Source organism: Aedes aegypti, chromosome 3 (genome assembly GCF_002204515.2).
Source record: "Aedes aegypti strain LVP_AGWG chromosome 3, AaegL5.0 Primary Assembly, whole genome shotgun sequence".
In the NCBI taxonomy this organism is placed as follows: Eukaryota; Metazoa; Arthropoda; class Insecta; order Diptera; family Culicidae; genus Aedes; species Aedes aegypti.
The window spans coordinates 369,490,959-369,514,521 of record NC_035109.1 but is presented as its reverse complement, the minus strand read 5'-3'; the positions used below and the strand labels follow the sequence as shown (position 1 = coordinate 369,514,521).

Genomic DNA, 23,563 nt, shown 5'->3' with positions numbered 1-23,563 from the left:
AATTAATTTTCTCAAAACCGTATAAAAGTTACTTACGTCGATTTGAAAAAGTAATCGAGATTTATTTTGTCATGATCACTAGATTTCCATCCTTGGTACTGGGCGATCATGAAGCAGGTACTTTGCAAGCATCCTAAGGAAGTGAAATCGGAGAGAGATATGAGAAACAATGGCTACCACGCATAAAAAAAGCTGGTCCAAGTGTTGTACAGGACCTTATGAGTAGTGTGAAGAGAAAAGTTCGTGCATTTGGATATGGAAATATATTCATAACATGTTTTATTTTACTCCCTGAGAGTTTGTCGATGATTGATTGAATGTGCGAATTTGACCAAATATGTGTGTTGCAATTTGATTCCGTACACCCTTCAGTGGCCCTTTTGGTTATTTTAATGATCCATTCGAACTCACGATCATCAGTTTGGTGTTGCTGAATAGCTGCGCGTTTACCGCTACGGCTATCTGGGCCCCTTTTCAAACCCGCTTGTCCGGATTGACTTGTTTCAGAAAACTTGGCAGATTCCTTATAGACTACATTCCGCAGGTGTAGTTCTTCCAACTACTTTTCAAATTTTCATTCCTTAAAATTATTTGTTCTAATTTCTGTTCTGTTTCTGTATTAATTTTATGATTCTGTATAATTTATTTCAGAATGGTTTTGTCCGAGTCATTGCCTACTCCCCTTCAGATGTATTCATCAAAGACATGGATGATACCGTACTACAAGATTTCAATATTCGACCTTGCAACATGACCAGGCGGAAGCGATCTATACATCGCTAGGGATGTCAGGAATAAAAGTAAGTACCATTTTGTTTTTAGCAGTTTCTCTTTATTGAATAAATAGTTTTTTTTTGTGTGTGTGATTGCATGCTTGTGTTTCCATTCTCCACAAGAATCATCGTTACGTAAGTAATACCTAACCTAGCGCGTTGTATATGGGTTTTTATTATTAATTAGCAAATAGTTAAATAAAAAACCGACAGACTATTACAGTAATGATGATAATCAAAAATGTGATATAAAAAGATCTTTGTTTTCACTTGTTTTTTCTTTGCAATCGGCGGAAGAAAATGGAAAAGGGACGCATACTACTTTACGGACGATATCCGCCTAGGGTAGGAAGGGGATAAGCACTTTCTTCCATCTTTGGCTTAGGGGGGTGTCTTACACTAACAATATATTCGATCGTTATTCTTTCATTTCAATTCATTCAACCTATCTAGCTACGGTTTGAAGTTTAATGTGTTTGTGTGGTTATTTTGTTCAAAGTTTGATTAGAAAAATTCACCGAAAGCGCGGGGCGGGTTGCTTCTTTCCATTCATCTCTCACAAAGCGCACTTGTTATACTGTTACTCGCCTAAAGTGTAGGGTTTTAAGTCGGGATTTTGGACAAGGGGTAAAGTGAATTCTACATCAGCGCAAATGGTTAAATATTGTGTGTCGAGTTTGTATGAAAATTGATGGATTTTTACAGGAAAGGGGGAAGGAGGATGGGAGGAGGATGGTATTCGTTTGATAGTTTGAATTGCTTTTTTCACGGTGATCGCAGGTTCGTGTCCTGGTCGTTCGCAATTGTAATCGCTAAGTCTGGACGCTTTGAACTGCTCATTTTTTGTTTGTTTTTGTGTTGTAAAAGGTGGCTTGTGGATCGAAGGGAGGTTAGTTTCATAAAGGCTTATGTTTTTGGGCGAGCAGCAAAGTTGTTTCCTAAATCTTACGCATTGGTTGGTTTGTCAGAGCTCTCTATACACTTCAAAAAAGGGAGTTTAAAGGGAATATCAGCGATCAAGTCTGGAAGCTTCCAAAATGGAGAAGCTCGAGAATACACATTTAGTTTCATAAATAAAAATAGTAATAATATAAAAAAGAAAATCAACGAATCTATCTCTGATGGGGACGAAGGATTTAGACCATCGTTAGCGCGCCGGCGCCGATGCCATATCCGACGCCGCGTGGACCAAAGTTTCGACCGTAGCAGCCTTTGCAGTAGATCTCTCCGTTGGGTCCGTCGTTGAGGTTGGTCGAGTCCAGCGATTTGTGGCAGTCGAAACAGCTGAAACACCGCTTGTGCCATACCAGGTTCTTGCTGAGCATTTTCTCGGCTTCGTACACGGTGCATCCGCAACGGCGACATCCCTTGCCGTCCTTGGCCTTTGGTCCATTCATCGGGTTGAACTCGGTACTGTAGCAAAAGAAGAACGATGTTAGTAACGGTCTAGACACGTAATGACTACCGAAGACTTACTGGAACGGAGTGCCTTGCACTTCGGTGGACACCAGAGTGGGAGTGTGTCCAAATCCGAATCCCTTAGGTCCGAAGAGCTTTCCGTAGCATGCTCGGCAGTGGATTTCCTTGTCTGGTCCATCACAGGCCAGCATCGAATCCAGTGGTCGGTGGCACTCGTTACAGTTGAAGCACTTCTTGTGCCACATGGTACCCTTGGCAAGCTGTTGTTCAGCCGCGAACACCATTCCTCCGCAACGCGGGCAACCTTGACCGGCCGGAGCCTTGATGCTCGTCGTATCGATGGGAACCGATGGCTTCTGAGAGGCCATTTGCTCCTCTCTGTAACGAAAACTCACTGTAAGTCAATTCCGCATTCTTAAAAACGCCGGTTGACTTACGTCATGCAATCGGTCTGTAAGAATCCGGATCCGCAGGCGAATCCGTAGCCATGTGGTCCCCATTTCTTGCCGTAGCAGGTCTTGCAGTACACATCATGATCCGGGCCGTCACAGGCGATGATCGAGTCCAGTGTCTTGGTACAGTCACGGCACTTGTAACACTTGCGATGCCATTCGCGTCCCTTGGACAGCACCATTTCGGCAGCGAAGACTACACCGCCGCAACGTGGACAGCCCTGTCCGGGTGAGGCCTTGATAACAGTCGTATCGACGGATGATGGCTTAGGTGTGTAGTCACTGTGGAGAAATGGCATTTTAGATCATCAACACTAAACCATCGTTTTACGAAAGGCCACAAGAGGATGCTGGTAGTCACTAGCCGACACGGATACGAAGTAACGGGTACTGTACCTCTGAAACTCTAGATCCCTCGCGTCACACATCAACCCGAGGAAGGAAATACCCGAGTGGCCATACCCGCGTGAACCGAATCTACTGGCGTAGCATCCTGCGCAAAAGTATAACTTTAGAACTTGTCATTTCATCAAACATTGAACACTGAAGAGTTCGTAGCAGTTAGTGACCAATACCAGACATCGTCGAAAACATTCCCACAGAAACCCCCACTTACCCAGACAGATCGGAGCTGTCGGTCTGCAGGGCTCCACCTCCTTGACCGTAGCCGTAGCCCTTGGGGCCGAACTTCTTGCCGTAGCACACTGTGAAGACAACAACATGGAACAAGGTTTAACATACGATGGACAACCACAAAGTTACCACAAAACCGAACAAACCTCGGCAATAGATTTCCCGATCCGGTCCCTCGCAGCAGTTCACCGAGTCCAGATTCTTCTTGCAGTCGCCGCACTTGAAGCATCCCTTGTGGTAGGCCTGCAGAAGACACAATCAACCAACAGACACGTACAGAGATACAGAGATGATGAATACGTCTTTCGCAGACAGTTAGCGACTTTCAAAACCAGATTTTTAGTATACAAATGGCTTCAAGTAAGCGTAATACAACAACTACATCGTGTTTTTTTTGCGAGAGATCGCTGTGAGTTTCGACTATACCTCGACAGTAGATCTCTTTGTCCGGACCATCGCAGTGGATCGTGGAGTCGAGGGTGCGATTGCACACTAAGCACTTGAAGCAGCGTCGGTGGTAGCCCTGCGGGTTAGGCGAGTTTTTTTGGCGGTTAGTGTAGGCGGTAAGGGAAGCGTATTTCATTGTGGGTGAGGGTGTGAGGCGATAGCATCAAGCAGACTGCAAACGGGCGCAAAAGTAGGTAGCACTTGGAAAACTTTCCAAGGAATCCATACCCATCTGGGAGTCATACTTCATGAAATACGGTTTAGTGTAACCAGATCTACAAATGGCGCTAGAGGGTCCACATAGCTCAAAGACATGCTGAGTTTGAATCCCATCGGTTTAGGATGTTTTCAGGTTGGAAGAGCATAAAGCATCTTCAAAGACAAACTTAAGACGTATTGATGAAATTAAAAAGTTTTAGTCGGGCTCAAAATAGGACTTCCAGTACTACAATTGATTCCTCAGGACCAAAATTGAACAAATTGGATTGTTAAGGGTTGGTAAGGGTATCAATTTTTTTACATATTATGAATCTACGTTAATTAATCTACGTTAATTAAACTAGAATCCAGAATTTCACAATTTTCCGTGATCTATTTTTGAAACACGTTTGAAATTAGTATGGAAATCACTTTTGAACAACCCCTTCGCAAATTTTGCTTCGGGACGAGCTGTCATTATGTAAATTGACATGTCATTGAGTCGACGGATTGAAATCTTTTCTAATCATTTATACTATCAACACACTCCGAAAAAATCATGTGATTTTACGTCTTCTGGATGCACATAAAAAAAGCGAGCCAAATGACGTGAATTTGTGTCACATTTTAAATACGATAGTGTCGGATTTGGGAAATGTGTGGCATCGTTTTCATGTTCTTCATCATGTAACATTACATATTTCGTTCAATACATCTTTCAGAACACATTTTTACGTCATTTCATCACTTACATCATGTGTCATTCAGTCATAATGTGAATTACGTCCGCAGTGATTTCATTATTTTTAAGAGTTGTTCAATATCTTCAAAGCACAATAAAATCGTGTTATACATAGAAAAATGTGCTCTTTTGATCAATCTACAAAAAACTGTGAATTTTTCTGCTTTCTTAGTTTGACTCTATTACATCATGAGCCATAAAACATTGGGAAAATATATGAGCTATCTCTTTATTTCGTCTTTGATGGAAAGGCTCGTGAGATACGCTGCGAAGTTGTACATTTCGAGACGTAATGACAAATAGAAGGAGAAATAAAGACAAATGCAGCTAATGTTACGAGAAACATGACAATAAGGCTACCTGAAAACTAATCACCTTTCTCTATTGTAAACGTCAAATTTCTGTGTCAGGTTTCAGCACTAATCTGCAAGCTTTGAAGCTTGTTTAGGGGTACCCACTTCCTTACATATTCTGAATATATTTATGTTCAAAATTCAACTAAAATCGAAAGTTTCACAATTTTCCGTGACCTGGAACTATTTTTAAAACACGTTTGAAATTAGTATGGAAATCACTATTGGACTACCCCCCGGCAAATTTTACTTCGGGACGAGCTGTTATTATGTAAATTCGAATGTCACTGCATCGAAGGATTGAAATCTTTCAAAATTAAGGTATTAAGCTTAGTGACATTTGAACACACGTAGACTAGCATACGCTCGTCATACACAGTTTGTTTCAGTTTTCCTCAAAGAAACTTGCACACGCTTTCCAGACTCATCAAAATGCATATGGAAATATTACCCAATTTGAGAAATTTATACCCGAATTCTGGGTGTTTTTCGAGACAGAGTGCATATTGTTTTCCTCTAAGGTTCACAACTACATTTACACTAGGGCACCCATACCATCGGGCGTGATAACCACTATTGAAGCGCAATAAACTGATTCCCAATGAAAAACCGACTGGCGTTATAGCAAATAGGTATGCTGTACCATTTATCAGTGGGTGTATTTGAGACTTCACGACCAGAAGAAGAAGAAGAAGAAGAAGAAGCGCAATAAAATCGTGTTTACTTAGAAAAATATGCTCTTTCGATCAAGCTACAAAAAAACGGTTTTGGGTATTGCACCAAAGACAAAATAAAGACGTAGTAGGCGGGCTTAGAACGAGTACCGCTTCTAGTCAAGGTATGGGTCTTTGCACGAAAATCTTCTTCTCTCTTTCACTCTTACATAAAATTTGTAAACAGCAAGGCCAGTAAATGTCAAAATCCCATGCACAATCAAAACAGTGCAGAGTCCCATAGATACCTTGCTTCTAGTAGTACTATCGATCCCTCGCGATGTAACGCGTTATCCAAGTTTACATGATCGCAGTAGGGGAACTGGGGGTAGTTTGCCCATATGGGGCAAAATACGCCACCCTCGATTTGGACGAACGATGTGTTTAAGAATGCTATTTTTTACCCTAGATTATAGAAAATGTATAAAAATGCTTCTCCAAATATATTTTTAAGTGTTACGTAAAAAATGTATAATAGTTATTTATGCAATAAGTTGCAAAATGATGATTTTTTCAGCACGAGTCGTACATTTATCCGACGAGGCTTGCGGAGTTGGATAAATACGACGAGTGCTGAAAAAATCGAGTTTTGCAACGAGTTGCATACAACATTTTTTGCAATTACGAAACATGTCGTTTCAGTTGGATTATTTCTTGGAGCACAATCAAAATTTAAAAGAGAATCCACATGGACAGCCATGCGTAGCAGCGACTCTGTATTTTCAATCAGGTAGGCGGTGATGCAGTAGTATCTATGATCATAAACATGAATGTCACATTTTTTTCACTTCACTCAAACTTAAACGGCTCTTGATTGTTTATTCGTGATCGGACCAGGTAAAACGCCGCTTGCAGTTTTCGTTTGTGTTGTAGGTACAGTTATTTACCATGCGTCAAACTTCCTACCCAAACCGTGTGGGAACACGAAGTTCCGGTCAGTTTTGATCTGGCTTACCAACCGCCTCTACGTTCACTGGACGAACCGATTCCATGTCGGTATGGCTCACCAACGGATACGGATCACCCAATGGATATAAACTCGTAGTCTTGTAGACAAAGTAATTGAGAACCACAAAGTAATTCGATGAATTTCGTATGAAGAGCCACCGATAACTAATTTACTGCCACCAAAATAGTACTGAAAAGTGCTACTTTTCAGCACCGTTTTGAGTGCTGAAAAGTTGCACTTTTCAGCACTGTTTGTTTTGTAAGGAAAAGTAGGCCGTTATGCTATCCATACTATTCATAAAAAGTAGGCTCATATAATGCGGAATTGCAAAAAAACGTTTTTTGCTGTTTTCGTTGCAATTTTGTGCGATTTTCAAGGTCATTTTTGAGGTCGATAAATAACCAAATTTCTGAAACTATCACCGTGAGCCAACTTGTGCACTGTTCGTTATAACGACAACTTTTATAGCGACAAAAGTTCTCTATAGCGACATTTTTCAGTCCCTTGAACAATATTTTGATGTTATACTTATTCTCTATAGTGACATTTCTTCATTACGACGGTCCCTTGCGATGTCGTTATAACAAGCTTCGACTGTAGTATGTATTACATGCAAACAGCCGTTTGAATTCAAATTCTACCAAACGTAATGCCACGTTGAAGTTACGCACAAATTAGTACCTTACAAATGTACATTATTCGCATCAAATCACGCATAACATCTGAACAAACGCCCGGATCTATGCAACATATGAGCGTACGTTTTCAGCACGAGTAACGCCGAACTCAAGCGGGGGTTAGCCATAAAACAATACATAGGGTGCCGATGCCATTAGTGGACTACCTAAGCTATAAAAAATCTTAACATGATAACGAAAAGTCTTTACGGAGATTTTTTGGCGTCAACAAAAAGATTTCAACCTCTACTATATGGGAAAAATATAAAAAAAAGTGACAAAATTATGTTTTCAGCATAAAATGGCTTGAGCCACTAGTGTTACACGTGTTCCAATAGTTGCGCTAATGCTCAAGTAGTGGACATTCGGGAATGAAACAAGAAGTTTGAAGCAAAATCGTTGTTTTTTACATAGATTTAATATTTTTCCCTCGGAGCATCTTACGAAAAAAGCATAAAGATCATCTCTGGGACATTTCTTAATTTTTATATATTTATTTAAAAAACTGCTTCCACCATTGATCCACTATTGAAACATAACGGCAACTACTGGTGCAAGGGAGCATTTTTTTTTGCGTAAACTTAATTATTTATATGACTTTTTGATAAAATAAAAAGATGAAATTTAGCAAATCGACTAAACTAGAAGCGATCTATCCACCAAAAATAGCGCAGGTCGTTTTTATCGAAAAACGAACGTTTTATTCCATAGTCCAATCTACTGGTACGTTACAACCATTGGTACCGGCACCCTATGCAGTTAAGCATTGATTTATAGATCCAAGAAAAGCTAAAACGGATAGCTGTTCCTGCAATTTTATAGAAAACTAGTGGTCCCGGCCAACTTCGTTTAGCCATCAAGTAGGCTGTTGAAAAACGATATTGATCGTCCCATACGAAATGACAGTTCCGTTCAAGCACGTTTTTCCAACTTTCCCGGTGACTCTCCTGGGATTTTTATACACACAAACACGTCGGAACCCTTGACGAACAAAACGGAGGTAGAATCATTCCAATCCGTTGACCCGTTCGTAAGCCATTTCGTGACATACAAACACCATTCCATTTTTATTTATATAGATATGTTTGTTTATCCGATCATAATTAAAAAAGTGCATAAAATATCGTTTTCCGCATCTAAAATTGCGGTTTTCCTTATCATGGGCCAACTACCCCTGGTCCCCTACACATTTATAAAATATTGATAACACACCTAAATCAGAATGCCGATCTCAACTGTGCAAATCTCAGTTAATGTTTGATTGCTGAATGTTGTTTGATGTCAGCGCACCCAAAGGTGTTGCTAAAAACAAACATATCAGTTAAAATTCAGTTGCTGACCGCTCGGCTGTGCGGATCTCGACAAAAGAATGAAAATTTGCCGAGCTCAACTGAGTGTGTAACTCAAAATGCCGATCTCAGCTGTACAAATCTCGGTTTAAGTTCGTTTGCTGACATCTCAGCAAAAATGGTATAAACAAACTTGATGTTTTGCGTACATATTGACAATTCGAGTGACATTTAGAAGTTCGACAGTCAAAACTTCGGCGAAGTTCTGCGTCGGCATTTTAATTTGGTAGTTCGCCGACGCATAAGAATTGCCTTTGGCGGCGTAGCACTAGTTAAGTAGAATACCGACGCCAAACTTCGGCAAACTCTTATGGGAGATATTTCATTTCATTTGTATTTTTTTCACCACTGGACTGCGAAGTGCGGCCTCATAAGTGCGAAAGTGTGAATAAAAGTGCGGGATTGCATCGAATCACATTGGTGTCTTCAGAGCACTTATTCTCTGATTTACAAAGAATAAGTCTCCCCCAAGGCACCTACCCGATTCGATGCCATTGCGCACTTTTATTGGCGATTCCGCATCTGTAAAAACTTTTGCGATAGTTCAGTGGTGAAAGAAATGCGCAATATGAGCTTCGGTTAAAAGTTAATCTAAATACACAATATCAATTGCTGACGGCTCGGCTTCGCGAGTTTCGGTGAAAGAATGAAAATTAGCTGAGCTCAACTGAGTGTGTAGGTCTTTTCACGCGACGTTTCAAATCAGCTGATTTGAAAACCCCTAAAACATTAATGAATGTTTGCCCTTTACTGGCATATACCAGATTTGCTAGTATGTCCGAAACATAGTTTTGGGAACTTGAAATCAGAAGACACAGTGTGTTTGTTTGACAAATTGAGACATGAATCTAAGTCCGAAAGAGACATGGATTTGCGAAAAGAGATGTGTTCATAGTTAGTTCTCGGATTCAGTTTGGCTTTCTATTCCGCAGAATCATAAGGTGTTCTGTAGCTTAGTAGGTTAAAGCGCCGGTCTAGCGTACACGGAGTCGTGAGTTCGAGTCTCACTAGAACGCGTATTTTTTTCGCAAATTCATGTCTCAATTTGTCAAACAAACACACTGTGTCTTTTGATTTCAAGTTCCCAAAACTATGTTTCGGACATACTAGCAAATCTGGTATATGCCAGTAAAGGGCAAACATTCATTAATGTATCCCGAGTTGCGTCCTCCTGGCGCAGTCGGTCGTAGAGCGTGCGACCGCACTGAGAGCTCAACGCATACTGAATTTCGTGCCGAAAGTGTTCGGCTTATAGGTATGCGGCTGTAGAGCGTAAGAACTCAGCATCCATAAACAATTCGCTCTCACTTGCGATCGGGAGATACAAACGTGAGCGTGGTGGGGGTTTGGCATCTAAGTCCGAAAGAGACATGGATTTGCGAAAAGAGATGTGTTCATAGTTAGTACTCGGATTCAGTTTGGCTTTCTATTCCGCAGAATCATAAGGTGTTCTGTAGCTTAGTAGGTTAAAGCGCCGGTCTAGCGTACACGGAGTCGTGAGTTCGAGTCTCACTAGAACGCGTATTTTTTCGCAAATTCATGTCTCAATTTGTCAAACAAACACACTGTGTCTTCTGATTTCAAGTTCCCAAAACCCTAAAACATCTTCCATGGAAATGACAGTTCGATGTATAGGTCTTTTAGTTTGACAGGTATGCATTTGTTTGGAACTGTCGAAGAGTGGTATATATGTAGATATGTACATATATGTACACGGGAATGTCTTTTCCATGGAGGAACTGTTAAGAAGCTTAAAAAACAGTTGATTCGAAACGTCTCGCGGAAATGCCTTATGAACTAACAGATATAAACCAATTCATAGGCTTTTTCATGCATTTGATCCGTCTGTGCATTTGTTTATAAGCCTTCTCACGAGAAGTTTCAAATCAACTGATTTTTAAGCATTGACAGTTCTTCCATGGAGACGACAGTCTCGTGTTTGTAAATAAATGCATAGACGGACCTGTCAAGTCTCCTTCTTCTTGCCATTAACATTCTCACTTGTACAGAGCCTGCTCCTCAGCTTAGTGTTCTTATTAGCAGTTATCAAGTGTGAGCTTTTCTTTACCAAAGTTGCCATTTTTGCATTCGTATGGCAGGTACGATTATATTCTATAGAGGTCCCCAAGCAAACTGCCACGAACACCAACGCACAATCAATCTTACACAAGTCGATTTCCTCAGAATGAAAACGTATCGATGTTTGGTTGACGTTATTGAGCATTCGGTCAACAGCAGGCCAACAAGGAAGTGGTTGTTTTGCAGCAATTCTGTTTATATTTGGATTCTCACAGCAAACAAAAGCAATGTTGTGACAGTTCTCACAGCAAACAAAGAAAATTTTGTCAACATTGCACTACTACGCAGGCAACTGGATTGGTCTATGCCCAGGGAAGTCAAGGAAATTTCCATTACGAAAAGATCCTGAACCGATCGGGAATCGAATCCAGTCACCATCAGCATGGTTTTGCTTTGTAGCCGCAGACTCTAACCACTCGGCTAAGGAAGGCCCCCCGGATCTGTCACATGAAAAGGCCTATTCCGGTGGAGAACCGGTACAAAATCGAAGCTGTTATTTCCATTTATGGAGAACTGTCAAAAAGCTACCTGGGCAGCTGATTTGGAACTTCTTGTGAAAAGTCATGGACCTGTCACATGAAAAGGCCTAGAACGAAAAATAGACGTCTGCCGTGCAATGCCCTGAAATACAAGCGGTGGCATCAAGACCACAGTTAAAAATAGAAAGCAAAGCCTACTAGCAAGCATTACACTGTCAATGCGAATTAGCGCTAAGTGGTGAGTAAACAAAATCAAAACAACGGAAAAAATCAACTCACTCGTCCACGTGCCAACATTTGCTCGGCCATGTAAACATATCCACCACACCGAGGGCAACCTTCTCCTTCGGGTGCTTTCGCCACTGGTTTCGGCTCGGCAATGTGCCCGTTAGTTCTGTGTTTCGGATGATGGGAACGATGGGCATTGGTGGGTGTGTGTGTGTGTGTGTTCGTGAGTGCCGATGGGCGTATGTGTGCGTGTTTCCGTGCACCATCGAAAGTCGTTGTGGTGGTGGGTGGATTGGTTTTTATTGACGATGACGTGTGTGTGCACGTGTAAGTGATGAGAGTGCAAACCGAGGAATTGGTGATGATGGGGAGAATGAGATAATACAAAAAACGAAATAAAGAGAGAAAATAGAGAGAATTAGTGAATTTCGGTCGTTGACATGTTGGGATGTGTATTTTATTCTACGGAAACTACGAATTTCATTCAATTCGATAGAGAAGAGGGCAGAAAGAAGGAGAGAGAGCTAGAGAAAGTGGACATCGGAGAAGAAATTAAGTACAAAAGTGAGTAGGTGTCAGTCAGGCTTTGGCAAGCGTACTTAATTTAGTCTCGGGACAAGGACAAGTCCCCCGTTTTGGTTTCTTTCACTAATGGCGCTTGTGACATTTTGTTTTGCTCGATTCGGAAACAATATGGTTTTCGTAATAATTTGACTGCTTGAAACGTATTTCTAGATCGACATCAGGGCACTTTCCTTATCCCTTAGCGGATAGAGTTACAAATAAGAGAGGATACGGTGAAGGAGGATTTTGTCCCGAACGTCTATCGTACTTCGATAGCCGTGGAGACGCAATCATTGGTGGCAATGACAGGTAGTTAGTTGGAAACTTGACTTGTCAAAGTGACAGTTAGCGATGTGATGAGTGGTGGGTGCATGCTGTGTGTGAGAATGTGATGGAAGCGCAAAACGGAAAACTCATTTGCAGAGTTGGTAAGACACAAAAACAAACAAAAACACAAACTCGGCAGATCACCTGTCAAAATGGGGGGCTGACACCGGCTGCCGGAGGAATGGGGTTACAGACACATCGGTAAGAAAACGATATTTAAAAATTATCACAGATCTCGAAGAGACGTTAGGTCACAACATATTATGGAAAAAACACGACAAAAACACCATGGAACAAAATATCTCACCGATCAACTGTCAAAATACACGTACACTGGGAGAGACGAGACGCCAGACGTTACGGGGTGTGGCTTGACTTGCTTACACATTTTTTTTTGCTCTGATGGATGATGGCAGTAATTTCAACACACAACAAGACACGACCCAATTTATTTTATTTTCTATACACACAATCACGCTACTAATTCGGGATGCACGAAGTAGGCTGTCTGCCCTAGTTCGAATTTCTGTTTCATTGGATGATCGTCACATTTTTCAAGGGTCACTTGGATGGAGTCGTTGGACAAGACGGCGACAGTAAGGTTTTTGAATGTTTTTGTGTACTCGAGCATTTGTTAATTGTTGTTGTTTTCAGAAGCGTGATTTGTGATAATCGTGTACGAGACAATCTAAGGTGCCATTTTTTCTCACCCGTACTCACAAAAATATTCAAAAATCCCCGTTTGTGTGTGTGTGATTTTCGTTTTGTACATAACAAATGGAATTAGTCACAAATGGTTTACTCAAAATCGACTTTATTCAAATTCGTTTTCTTCTTTTATTTTTACACATTAAAGCAAATTGTCAAAAATCCTTGTAATTTACGCAAACCAGAAAGCTTCCTACAAACTAAATCTCTGCTTGATTTAAATATCGTTATAAAGTAAACTGATTCATAGATAATTCAACAAAACAATCGCAATCCTTTCACCGTTCAAAGTAACCTCAAACTTAGCTTATTTATTTCCTGTACGATTGAATACGAAAGAAAAATCCTGCTAAAATTTTACGAAACTAGAAACGAAACCTCTCATCTACGGCAATCAAGCAAGCAAAACAATAGAGAGCCCTGTTTTCTTCTTCTTCGCCAAACCTCGCTTCCTTTTGCATGGCAAACGGCGTCCTGTCGGTGTTTTTCTTTTTTGGATCTAGTGGTCGTTGCGTTTGGTGTTGTTGTTGTTGTGTGTGTGCGCGCTCAAAAGGTGACATTTTGCAGTCTTGCCAAACAAAGGGATCGGAGGAAATTACGCTTGCTTAGATTTTTCTACTTGACTATTCGCTCTCTTTTCTCTTCTAGGATTGATTGATGCATTTGAAGTGGATCGTATATACTCGAAGAGTGATGGTACAAATTATGGAACTAAACATAGACATAAATTGGACACCTATGGGTATTGATTCTTATGATTTTATTTTTGTTGATTTTGATTCGGGTAACGATTTTGTTTGGGTGTTTTCCTCTCTCTAACAACTGGCAGCAATTGGTCTTACTTTACTTGCTGCAAATGTTTAAATATTGGTTTGTTTTATGGCAGTGGTGGTTGTCAGTGGAGGTTATTTGATATTGTAGTAGCGATTGCGGTTGGTGGTTTTTATTTTATTGGTTGGCGGTTGTGGTGGTGGTGGTTGTAGTGGTGGTAGTTGAAGGTGTCGCACATTTTATGTAACAAGAAAAAATGGAAAACAGAGAAATGGAAATAAAATCAGCATGCAGTCGAAGAGTGTGTACATATTTATAACCTATTCGGGACGAAGAAAAGGTCGGAATTTCATTTGAGAGCATTACAATTTGAAGAATGAAGTGTGAAATTTAGACAGCTGCAATAAGTTCCACATTTTGTTTCATCAAAGTCATAGGCTAGGATTAAAAGAATGAGGATGAACTTATTGAGGAAAAGTCGTTATTTTTTTTTCTTATGGAATTAACTTTTTCTCAACGTTAAGTTTATCCTCCGTCCATTCTAGATGAACATTTTTTCCTAACCTACTTCAAACAGTCAAAACCAAACGAACCAGCGAAAATATTATCAATTATAGTACTTCATTCTTCAAATAAAATGCATGAAATTTTAAGAAACAAATACTTTAAAACATTTCACTCAAGACTGTGTTTATTACGTTCGGGAAATAACGAGATCATAATTATGATCTTAAGACATAAATAATAGGTAACTAGAGTAACTATAATTGAATAATACAAAAATATGAAACAAAAAACAAAACAAACGGAACAATGCCGGAGCGTAATCAAACAAACATAAAAAACGAAAACATGGGAAATGACACAAAGAAAACACTCCAACAACACCAATCGATTGGCGTTGCGACAACACGGTTCGTCAAAAGGAGTTGGATAATGATTCTTATGAACGAGAAATGTGTTGATGTGGAAAGAAAGAAAAAAAAAGTCGCTACCATTCGTTGCACCGGGTTGGATGGTAGCTCAAGTCTAAGGAAAGGCCCTGAACGAATCCGATTCTCATTTCGTTGTTGTTTCAATGACGGAACCAAAAAAAAAATGTCTCTCCCACAAATCGAAACACGTTCCCAGGAGAGATCCACCATGAACGGGGGGCATTGAAGGTGTGGAATTGTATTCTGAGAGGGGAGGTTGGGATCGAAACTTACCCTTCGCCCTGGAATTGGGCACCGGTGTCCATCGATAGACAGCCGGCACCACCGCCGAAACCGTATCCCTTTGGTCCGTACTTGCGTCCGTGGCAATTTTTGCAGTACAGCTCATTCTCGTGCTCTGCGCAGTTTGTCGAGTCCAGCATCTTGCCGCACATTCCTGTGGATGGAGAGGACAGAATGTGAGATTTTAATTAGTTTCCGATTCATTAAACTGGTTCAGGGATGGTCACGGCAAAGACGAAATAAAGAACTCAATGTCCCTTGCAGTTGCCCACAATTTTGTGGCACATAAGGTAATAGAGAAAAATCTAGAATGCCGTGAAAAGTGTACTGCAATCTGTCAAACTTGGGTATCTTTGCAGTACCCTTATAAGGGACCAAATGCAGTACTAGAAGTTGCACCTAATATGACACCGAGTGGGACGGACCTGGCCACGGTCCAAGGATGACGCAAAGTTGTCCCCCACGTAAACATCTGAGGCTACTGAATTTTTATAAAGCTCGATTTTTTGCTCTTCAACTTTGATGAGAGTCTGTTGTGAAAAAAGAATAGGTACAATCGTTTTAAACTAACGAGAATTTAAGTTTCTGGTATTTAAAACATTATTTGATTTCTTGGAAACTACTCAACTGATTTACATGATTTTTGAGAAGCTTCGTGACGATATAAAGCCCATATTTAATTTGTTTTAAATAAATTAACTAAAAACAAAATGGCGATCAAAGAAATTTTATATGGAGAGCGTTGGTCCCTTCAGGAACATCGGAATATCTTCAAAGCAAAATGACCAATGATGAAAATCAAGACAAAACTTGAAAAAGAAGTGATTTTTGAAAACTTATGAAGAAATATCAAATAACAAAAAAAAAAAAGCATAAATTACATATATTTTCGTGGTAAAAAATCAAGCTGCCGGTAGAGGGGTCGAAGAGAGTTTGTAGCTCACATATAATGCCTGAAGATAGGTCGTACCAGATTTTCCTCAACCGCATACATCATTCGCACATTGTTTATCCCAATTTCAAGTGTTCGAAAAGTTGATTGATTGATCGGTCAATCTGAGCGCGACGGCATTCACTTCTACTAAGCATCAACAAGGCCGCAAATAGCTCGTCCCCGAAAATAGCCATCCCCTGCGTAGGTGTTGTTATGTAGCACACTCTTCACTTCACCAAGCGCCACATAGTTTGGCCGGCAGCTGCACGAGATAGTTAAAATGTGATCCCTGCACAGCTATACCTACGTCTCGACCTGAGAGAGAGGAGACAGCTGGCTTAGATTGCGAGCTCCCAAAAGTCAAGGGAACCTGTCATCAACTGTCACTGGAAAACCGCACATTCGAAGGGCAGAGCGTGAAAAACCGTCAAAATTTGGCCAAACTAAAACTGGATATGATTGAAAATTCAGGTTGTTTTCCTGTGCTCTTGCATATAAAATCGTTGATTATCTAGATATTGTCGATTGGACTCAAATTGCTATGGAATTTTTTTTTTATTTTATGATCTTTTTGATAACAAATAGAATGTGAAAATGGTTTTGACTTAGTTTATGCTCTCCGCACCTGAGAGAGAGGAGACAGCTCATTGACAACTGGTTTGTTTTCTCGGCTTCTTTGATTTCTTCTTCTCATGTTTGGGTTGTGCACAATGGTGCGGAGAGCATAAACTAAGTCAAAACCATTTTCACATTCTATTTGTTATCAAAAAGATCATAAAATAAAAAAAAATTCCATAGCAATTTGAGTCCAATCGACAATATCTAGATAATCAACGATTTTATATGCAAGAGCACAGGAAAACAACCTGAATTTTCAATCATATCCAGTTTTAGTTTGGCCAAATTTTGACGGTTTTTCACGCTCTGCCCTTCGAATGTGCGGTTTTCCAGTGACAGTTGATGACAGGTTCCCTTGACTTTTGGGAGCTCGCAATCTAAGCCAGCTGTCTCCTCTCTCTCAGCTCCGCACCATTGTGCACAACCCAAACATGAGAAGAAGAAATCAAAGAAGCCGAGAAAACAAACCAGTTGTCAATGAGCTGTCTCCTCTCTCTCAGGTCTCGACCATCGAATTTTCCGTGCACCTTTGCGGCATAAACATTGTGCTACAATGTGTAAACTATCTGCCTGAGCGGCACTTTGCCTTTATGGATCTCATTAGATGTTTACCCAGTAGAATTTTAAAAATTAATACCCCATGTGTGCTGTTGCATAAGCGGATGCAGGCGATTTTGCACCGTCTGGAACGTTTCTCACAGACTTTTCTGAGTTCAGATCGTTGGAAAATCAACCGGTCCGTCCGCATCGCAGCAGGCGGCGCACTGCATAAACATGGCCCCACTACTGAGACTGCCTTAGCAAATGTCGGACGTGTCATGATGGAGACGCATGGTGCCAAATAAATTTCTCTAATTGAGAAATTCTTGGCAACTAGCCGCGCGCTTCAGTTGACCCCATTTCGGGGCAGTAACAGCAGCAGCACCACCCATCGCCGAAATGTTAATTAAAACTACACGCCGTGAAGTATTTTCCACAGGTTGATGCTGCGGCTGGCAAGTGTTTTTCGGCTCATTAGTGGAAAATGCGTCTAACGGGCGGTGCGTGTTACCAGAAAAGGAGGAAATTGGGGAAGGGGGTTCATTTGCGGTGGGATTGCGTGATCTTTTTTTTTTATTCAAAGAGCAAAGTGTGATAGTACCTAATTGTATTAGGTATTGGAAAGAGTTTGACAGGGGTGGTCTAGGAATCCCGAAAAACGATGGACGTAATTTTTTATTCTTCCCCCTACATTGTAAACTCTGAAAATTCAGGTATCCATACCGATAACAGATACCGATCTTGTTTTTTCGTTGCTGGTCTCTTCCGTCCTGAGATTGCAAAAAGCTTAGTCCTAATTGCCTAGTTTGAGTAGTGGCAATGGTCGGGATAGCTCAGATCAATGCAGAATCATGCAAAATGGTACAGCCCAAGTGGCGGTAGTTCAAGAACCTTACTTTCGTAAGGGGAACTTCCATCTAGGTAAACTTGTGGACCCAGTTTTTGCTACTTTCAGCAAACATGAAATGGTGAACTCACGTGTCATGCCTCGAGGCACGATCGTGCAAGCGTGCTCGTTAATAAAGCAATCGTTGCTACACTCATTTCTGAACGAAACTCGCTTACCTAATGTTGACTTTACTTCTTCTTGTAGAATACATTATAACCATTCATTGCCTATCCAGGTTTTTAAGCTAGCCATAAAGCAACTAGGGGTGATTCGCTTTTAACATTTCTTGCTTACAGATTTTAGAGCTAAATCTAAGTAGGCAGTAATTCTAGTTTGTCGATTGAAAGCTTTTGAAATGTACTCAGGACCCGTATTTCGAATCTATCATTTATTTTATTTTCGTGCGATTAACTAATTTCTTTCACATATTTGTTTGGCTTTTTAAGTGGATTACAGAGGAGCCGTCGTTATTGATGAAATATTATAAAAGTGAGCTATAGAATATATCTTTTCACATTGTCAGCAGAACACACAATGCTTCTAATGAGGCTTTACAACGTTCAAAATATAGTACAGAACCATATTTTGCGTATGAAAGCTTTCCTGCATCTCAATTTAATTACTCGATAGAATAACACATGTTTGCTCATAATTGGTTCAAACAAAAAAAGTCCCGTGGTGATTGATTAAGATCAAAATTTGTTCCTGGAAGAAATCAACAAATCGCAGATTTAGTTTCTTATCCTAATAAATCTCCAAAAAAATTTTAGAATTTTTTTTTAAGGCTCTGTGCTTGTGGCCACTATTGTGCCGGAATCAGTTGATCTGTAGCTTCTTCTTTACCGATACAGATCTATTTTCAACTTATCTATATATACATCTTACTTTCACTCTTTCCTACTCTTTTACTCTCACACCGAGCAGGTAGGAGAGAGCTCTGCTGTTATTGAGGCTAGCTGCCTGCGAAGAGGGTCAGTTTGTCTCAGTCACCATCTGTTACTGACGGAGGATGGATGTGTTCCCCAAAGCACGGTCCTCCGTCAGGCGTCTTCTGGTGGCTGGACGGGTTTTTTGTGGAGGGGCTGGGAATCGAACCCATGACCTTCCGCTTATGAAGCGAAAGCGTAACCTCAAGGCTACAGTCCCCCCCTTAGAAAATTGTATGGATTACTATTGTAAACATTTTGTTAACCTTCATCACAAATGAGGGCTAATTAAATACTTTGTTACAAACAGTCAGTGTGCTTCAAAATAGCATGCATCATATGCCGCAACTTGAGACGTAGTTACGGGCGAGAGACCTTCCAAAAGCCCACATATGCAGTAAAAAATCGACGCAGTCCATTGGAATAGAACAGATTAATGTAAAAATAAAGATTAGGGTAGATGTACCAATAGTGGAGGTACTAAGCGCGATTGAACTTCATTTAACCGCCTTAATTCAAGAAGCGCAATTAATGCACATGATGATGTTGTAACGGGAAGTAACGGCCATTGACTTAATAAGAAAAATTATTTCATCGTAGTAATCCACGGCATGTCAGTGAAAAATAATACCTCCACCACAGACAAACAGACGTAACACTGACGAAATTTCCATCGACCACTCATTTAACGATCATTTCAAATTCGTCATGTTCCAAATCTCACAACCAGAGGCGCGCGCATCGTTTTTCTTCGTGTTTGACGTTTCACATTACCGCCATCTGCAGGTCTTATTGCACGAAACAGTATTTCGTGCGACATGCTCACCAGATGATGAGGTGTGAACTGGGCGAAGGATTTTAACGAAATTTGTTCTAAGTGTTACGTCTGTTTGTCTGTGCCTCCACTATTGGTACACTGTTCCTTTAGTTGCGGTATATTTTTAATTTATGTTCCTATAGTTGCGGTATCCGTTGTTTTCTTATGGGATCCTCCACTCTAGGAACACTTTACCGCAACTATTGGTACAAGCAATAACAGTTTTAGCAAATTTAGTACGATTTCATCAGTTTTCAAGCTATTTGGGCGCTCTTTTGAACTATTCCGTGTATCAACAAGCCAATACGTCGATTGGCAGTGTAGGTTCTGTGGCTAATGGAATAAAATCAGTGAAAACGGCACTACCGCAACTATAGGAACACCCACAACTAAGGGAACACTTACCCTATGTACACGGCACACATTCGATGCTTAACTCCCAACTTCTTTCCGAACCAGATTGTCAAAGAGCGACCAAACATTTGTCTTGCAGTGAAAGCCCGCATGTATTTTAAGATGTTCAATCTTTGGATAAATCAGATTTTGGCTTCTTCAACATAAATTTGAACCAAGGCCGCAAATAACAGTTGGCACCAGCGGCAAAAAGTACAGACAACAATCTTTCGAACATTCAGTTTCTCTCACTGGCCGCCGAGCGGCGACACTGATGTTTGTATTCCACTCACTGATCGCGCTACGCTGGATTCTCAAACTTCCAACACAAATGTACACTCAAAATAATCCACACGTCACTGCTACGGAAAAATCACGTAGATCATTCCAAATTCATTTTGTCTAGACTTCACCTGACTAAGGTAATGATTACCAAACCCTATATAAACACCAAATGAAGACTCGTCAATTTTTACTGTAGTTAACCTATCGCAATCACGTGACATTCACGTAGCCAATTCATTTCGATACTTGCATATGGTATTCATTCTGTGTTTAGCTCAAATTTCAAGATCGAGCCTGTTACTGTATCCAAGAACTGTGAGAGCAGACGGTCTTGAAAATATATTTTACTTCTATTTCAAGGTAAATATGGTTTGAATTCTTGAGAATCCTGGAAATATACCACCAGATATTTTCATCAATGTCTTTCAGGAAACGTCGAACAGCAGGATCGATGCAACTATCAACATTAGAACCGAAAGATTTTTGGATGTGACTGGCCTTGAACGGACTTTTGTTAGTTGAACGGATATAGCGCGTTTGTAAAAAGTTGTTCTTGATATTTACAACTATTTAATTATTTTGTAACATTCAGCTGAATTAGTGTTCAAAACTGGATTATGGATTTCATCAATTTGTAATAGGTTTCACCATACACGAAGTCGGTGTTTTCATTATTGTGTAGCGACACCCAGTGATACAATGCAGCAAACTAGCAGAATTTTAGTTTACCTATAAACTGTTGATGACTATCATCTTCAAGCTATTCGATTCAAAATATGCCTATATCACTTGTATTTAATAAATAATTGCATCTGTTTAGATCGTTCAATTTCTTCAAATTGAAAAAAATACTCGAAAATTTGGGTGGCTTCTATAAACATTTTTCAATAACTTTCAATGGAGTAACATCTAGGATCGATTGAAACGCTTCGTAAAAGCTACGTGAAAATCCATGTAGCTGTTACGTGAAACTCCGATGGAATAGATTGAGTTCGAGAGTTCATGCGTTCATTTTGTGTTACTTATGATCCACGTAAGTGCTACGTGAAAAGTATTATGAAAAAACCACGTATGTTTTCACGTAGCAATGACGTGTGGATTATTTTGAGTGATATATGGGATAATGGTACACTGAGGCAAAAATACTTAGGTTTTCCATAAATCAAGACATATGAACCAGCCAAATTATGGTTTCATTGCACGCTTAAAAATTTCGAAAATGGGATCTTAAGTTTCATAAGTGGGAGCTTTGAATTCTTTAATAACAATTACTTGAAATATTTATCATAGCAATCGCTAGAAGAACTACTACGCTTTCGATGTTGGCTACAAGTTAATCGAAAACAGATTACATGTTATCAAAACATGCCAATTTTTGTACACGCCTGAAATATAAGGCGAACAACATTATCGATTGATAGTTCGATTTAAGTTATTATCATTGTGATTAATACCGAATTTCATTGATTGACTTATGAAATTAATTACTGAAATTCTTCACCAAAATCATAAGTAAAACTTACAAATTTCAACAATAATCGTTGTGGCGCCAAATCATAATTATTCCTTAAGAAACTATTAAGTTTTTTTGCCTCAGTGTAATCGAGAACTGTCAAAACGGTGGTAGGTCATTTGGCATAAAGTCGTTTTGCATAATGGTCATTTGGCATAAAGTCATTTGGCATAATGGTCGTTTGGCATAATGGTCATTTGGCATAATAGTCGTTTGGCATAATGAGTCTGAAACCAATTATTTCTTAAGATGACGTTCGATTTTACGTTTCTATGAAATCTTTCGGATGACATCATACTTGTTTTGGAGTCACTTGATACAAAGCTACATTTTGTTCAACAATCATGTGCTCTTGAATAAACTAAAGCATAATAGGAAAATTAATGCCGAATTTTTAAGAATAATAGGAAAATTAATGCCAATAGTATTCTATTATTTATCCAGAAATTACCCTTCTTTCAAATATTAATGCTTCTTTTGAGTTTCGCTATTGGAATACATTTTTGCACTGAAGGTTTTTTTTTTAGGGACGAATGACCTTCGGGTTAAAGTCTCTCTCAAACAACAACAACAACTGAAGGTTTTGATATTTTTAGCACAAATTTACCCTTCCTTTAATCGTTCTGTGTTTTTTTTTAAATATGATGTAACCATAATGATAGGCATAAGAACTGTTGATTTAAAATTTAAATAAATTTCACCTTCTTTTATACGGAGCTATATTTTTTAAATATTTTATTGTTTCCAAATGACAAAAGGTCGACATCCGATAACATTGATCAACTCAAGTTAACAGCAAAAAGAGACATCGATTACTGCAGTTACTTCGATGGGTTGGCTACTTTTCTCTGAATGTCGTTTCCCTGAACGCCAGTTCCCCAAATGCCAGTTCCCCGAATATCCCGTTTCCTCGATTAGCCCATTTCCCCGAAAAGTTTTTAGCACTCATAATTGTTGTAACTTTATACATATCAGGGTGGAGAACGAACCGGCCATCTGATATGCACCCTTCTTTATTTAATTGGCGGTTCTTTCGAGCTATATCGTCCTCAACATTTTTGCCAACATGTGTATAGCCGAAGAATGACAGAATACCTTCTTCTTTTGATTGCTTATCATTCTTTCTCGTTCACTATCCAGGCACTGAAGACTTTTATAGGACCTACCCAGACAACCTGGAATCGCATGAAAGTTCACGTCGCAACTCGTTTATTCATACTAATTACATCAAACCCGCAAAACACCGTGGATAAACTCGTCAGATTGTTGAGTTTCCTCGCATAAAACACTTTTTTTCTGAGTTCATTGTACATTTTGTTTCGTCCCGTACACTCGTACAAAGTAAGTCGAAACAATCCGTAGCAGCTGTCAAATCAACATCTGTTATCATAAATTAAGTCGCATAAGATTACGGGTTTGTTCGGTAGAATATTTCTATACTCGCATTGTATGTTATTATTCATCACATAATATATGCACGCATATCGCTTCCACTTTTGTACGTAGAAGGCCTTTTCGCGACATCTTATAAGTGAAATTTTGCATATACAAAGCCTCCAGGTGATTTCGT

At 39.8% G+C, this 23,563-nt stretch overlaps 1 protein-coding gene across 10 annotated transcripts in view; it reads right to left on the bottom strand.

Moving 5' to 3' along the window:
- Nucleotides 1–815: 815 nt before the first annotated feature.
- Nucleotides 816–23,563, bottom strand: part of LOC5568444 (muscle LIM protein 1) — a 42,086-nt gene continuing 19,338 nt past the window's right edge. For 5 of the 10 annotated variants that reach the window (XM_021850569.1, XM_021850566.1, XM_021850568.1 and 2 more), the window contains exons 3-9: nt 15,070–15,232; nt 11,543–11,657; nt 3,424–3,520; nt 3,261–3,348; nt 2,630–2,926; nt 2,250–2,570; nt 816–2,186 (exon numbers count right to left, since the gene is read on the bottom strand). In XM_021850569.1, the coding sequence (XP_021706261.1) occupies nt 1,910–2,186; nt 2,250–2,570; nt 2,630–2,926; nt 3,261–3,348; nt 3,424–3,520; nt 11,543–11,657; nt 15,070–15,232 (1,358 nt within the window). In that variant the 3' untranslated portion in view covers nt 816–1,909. Of the gene's footprint in view, nt 2,187–2,249; nt 2,571–2,629; nt 2,927–3,260; nt 3,349–3,423; nt 3,521–11,542; nt 11,658–13,365; nt 13,941–15,069; nt 15,233–23,563 lie in introns of those variants that run through there. The other 5 variants (XM_021850573.1, XM_021850571.1, XM_021850574.1 and 2 more) reach the window with 2 other exon arrangements.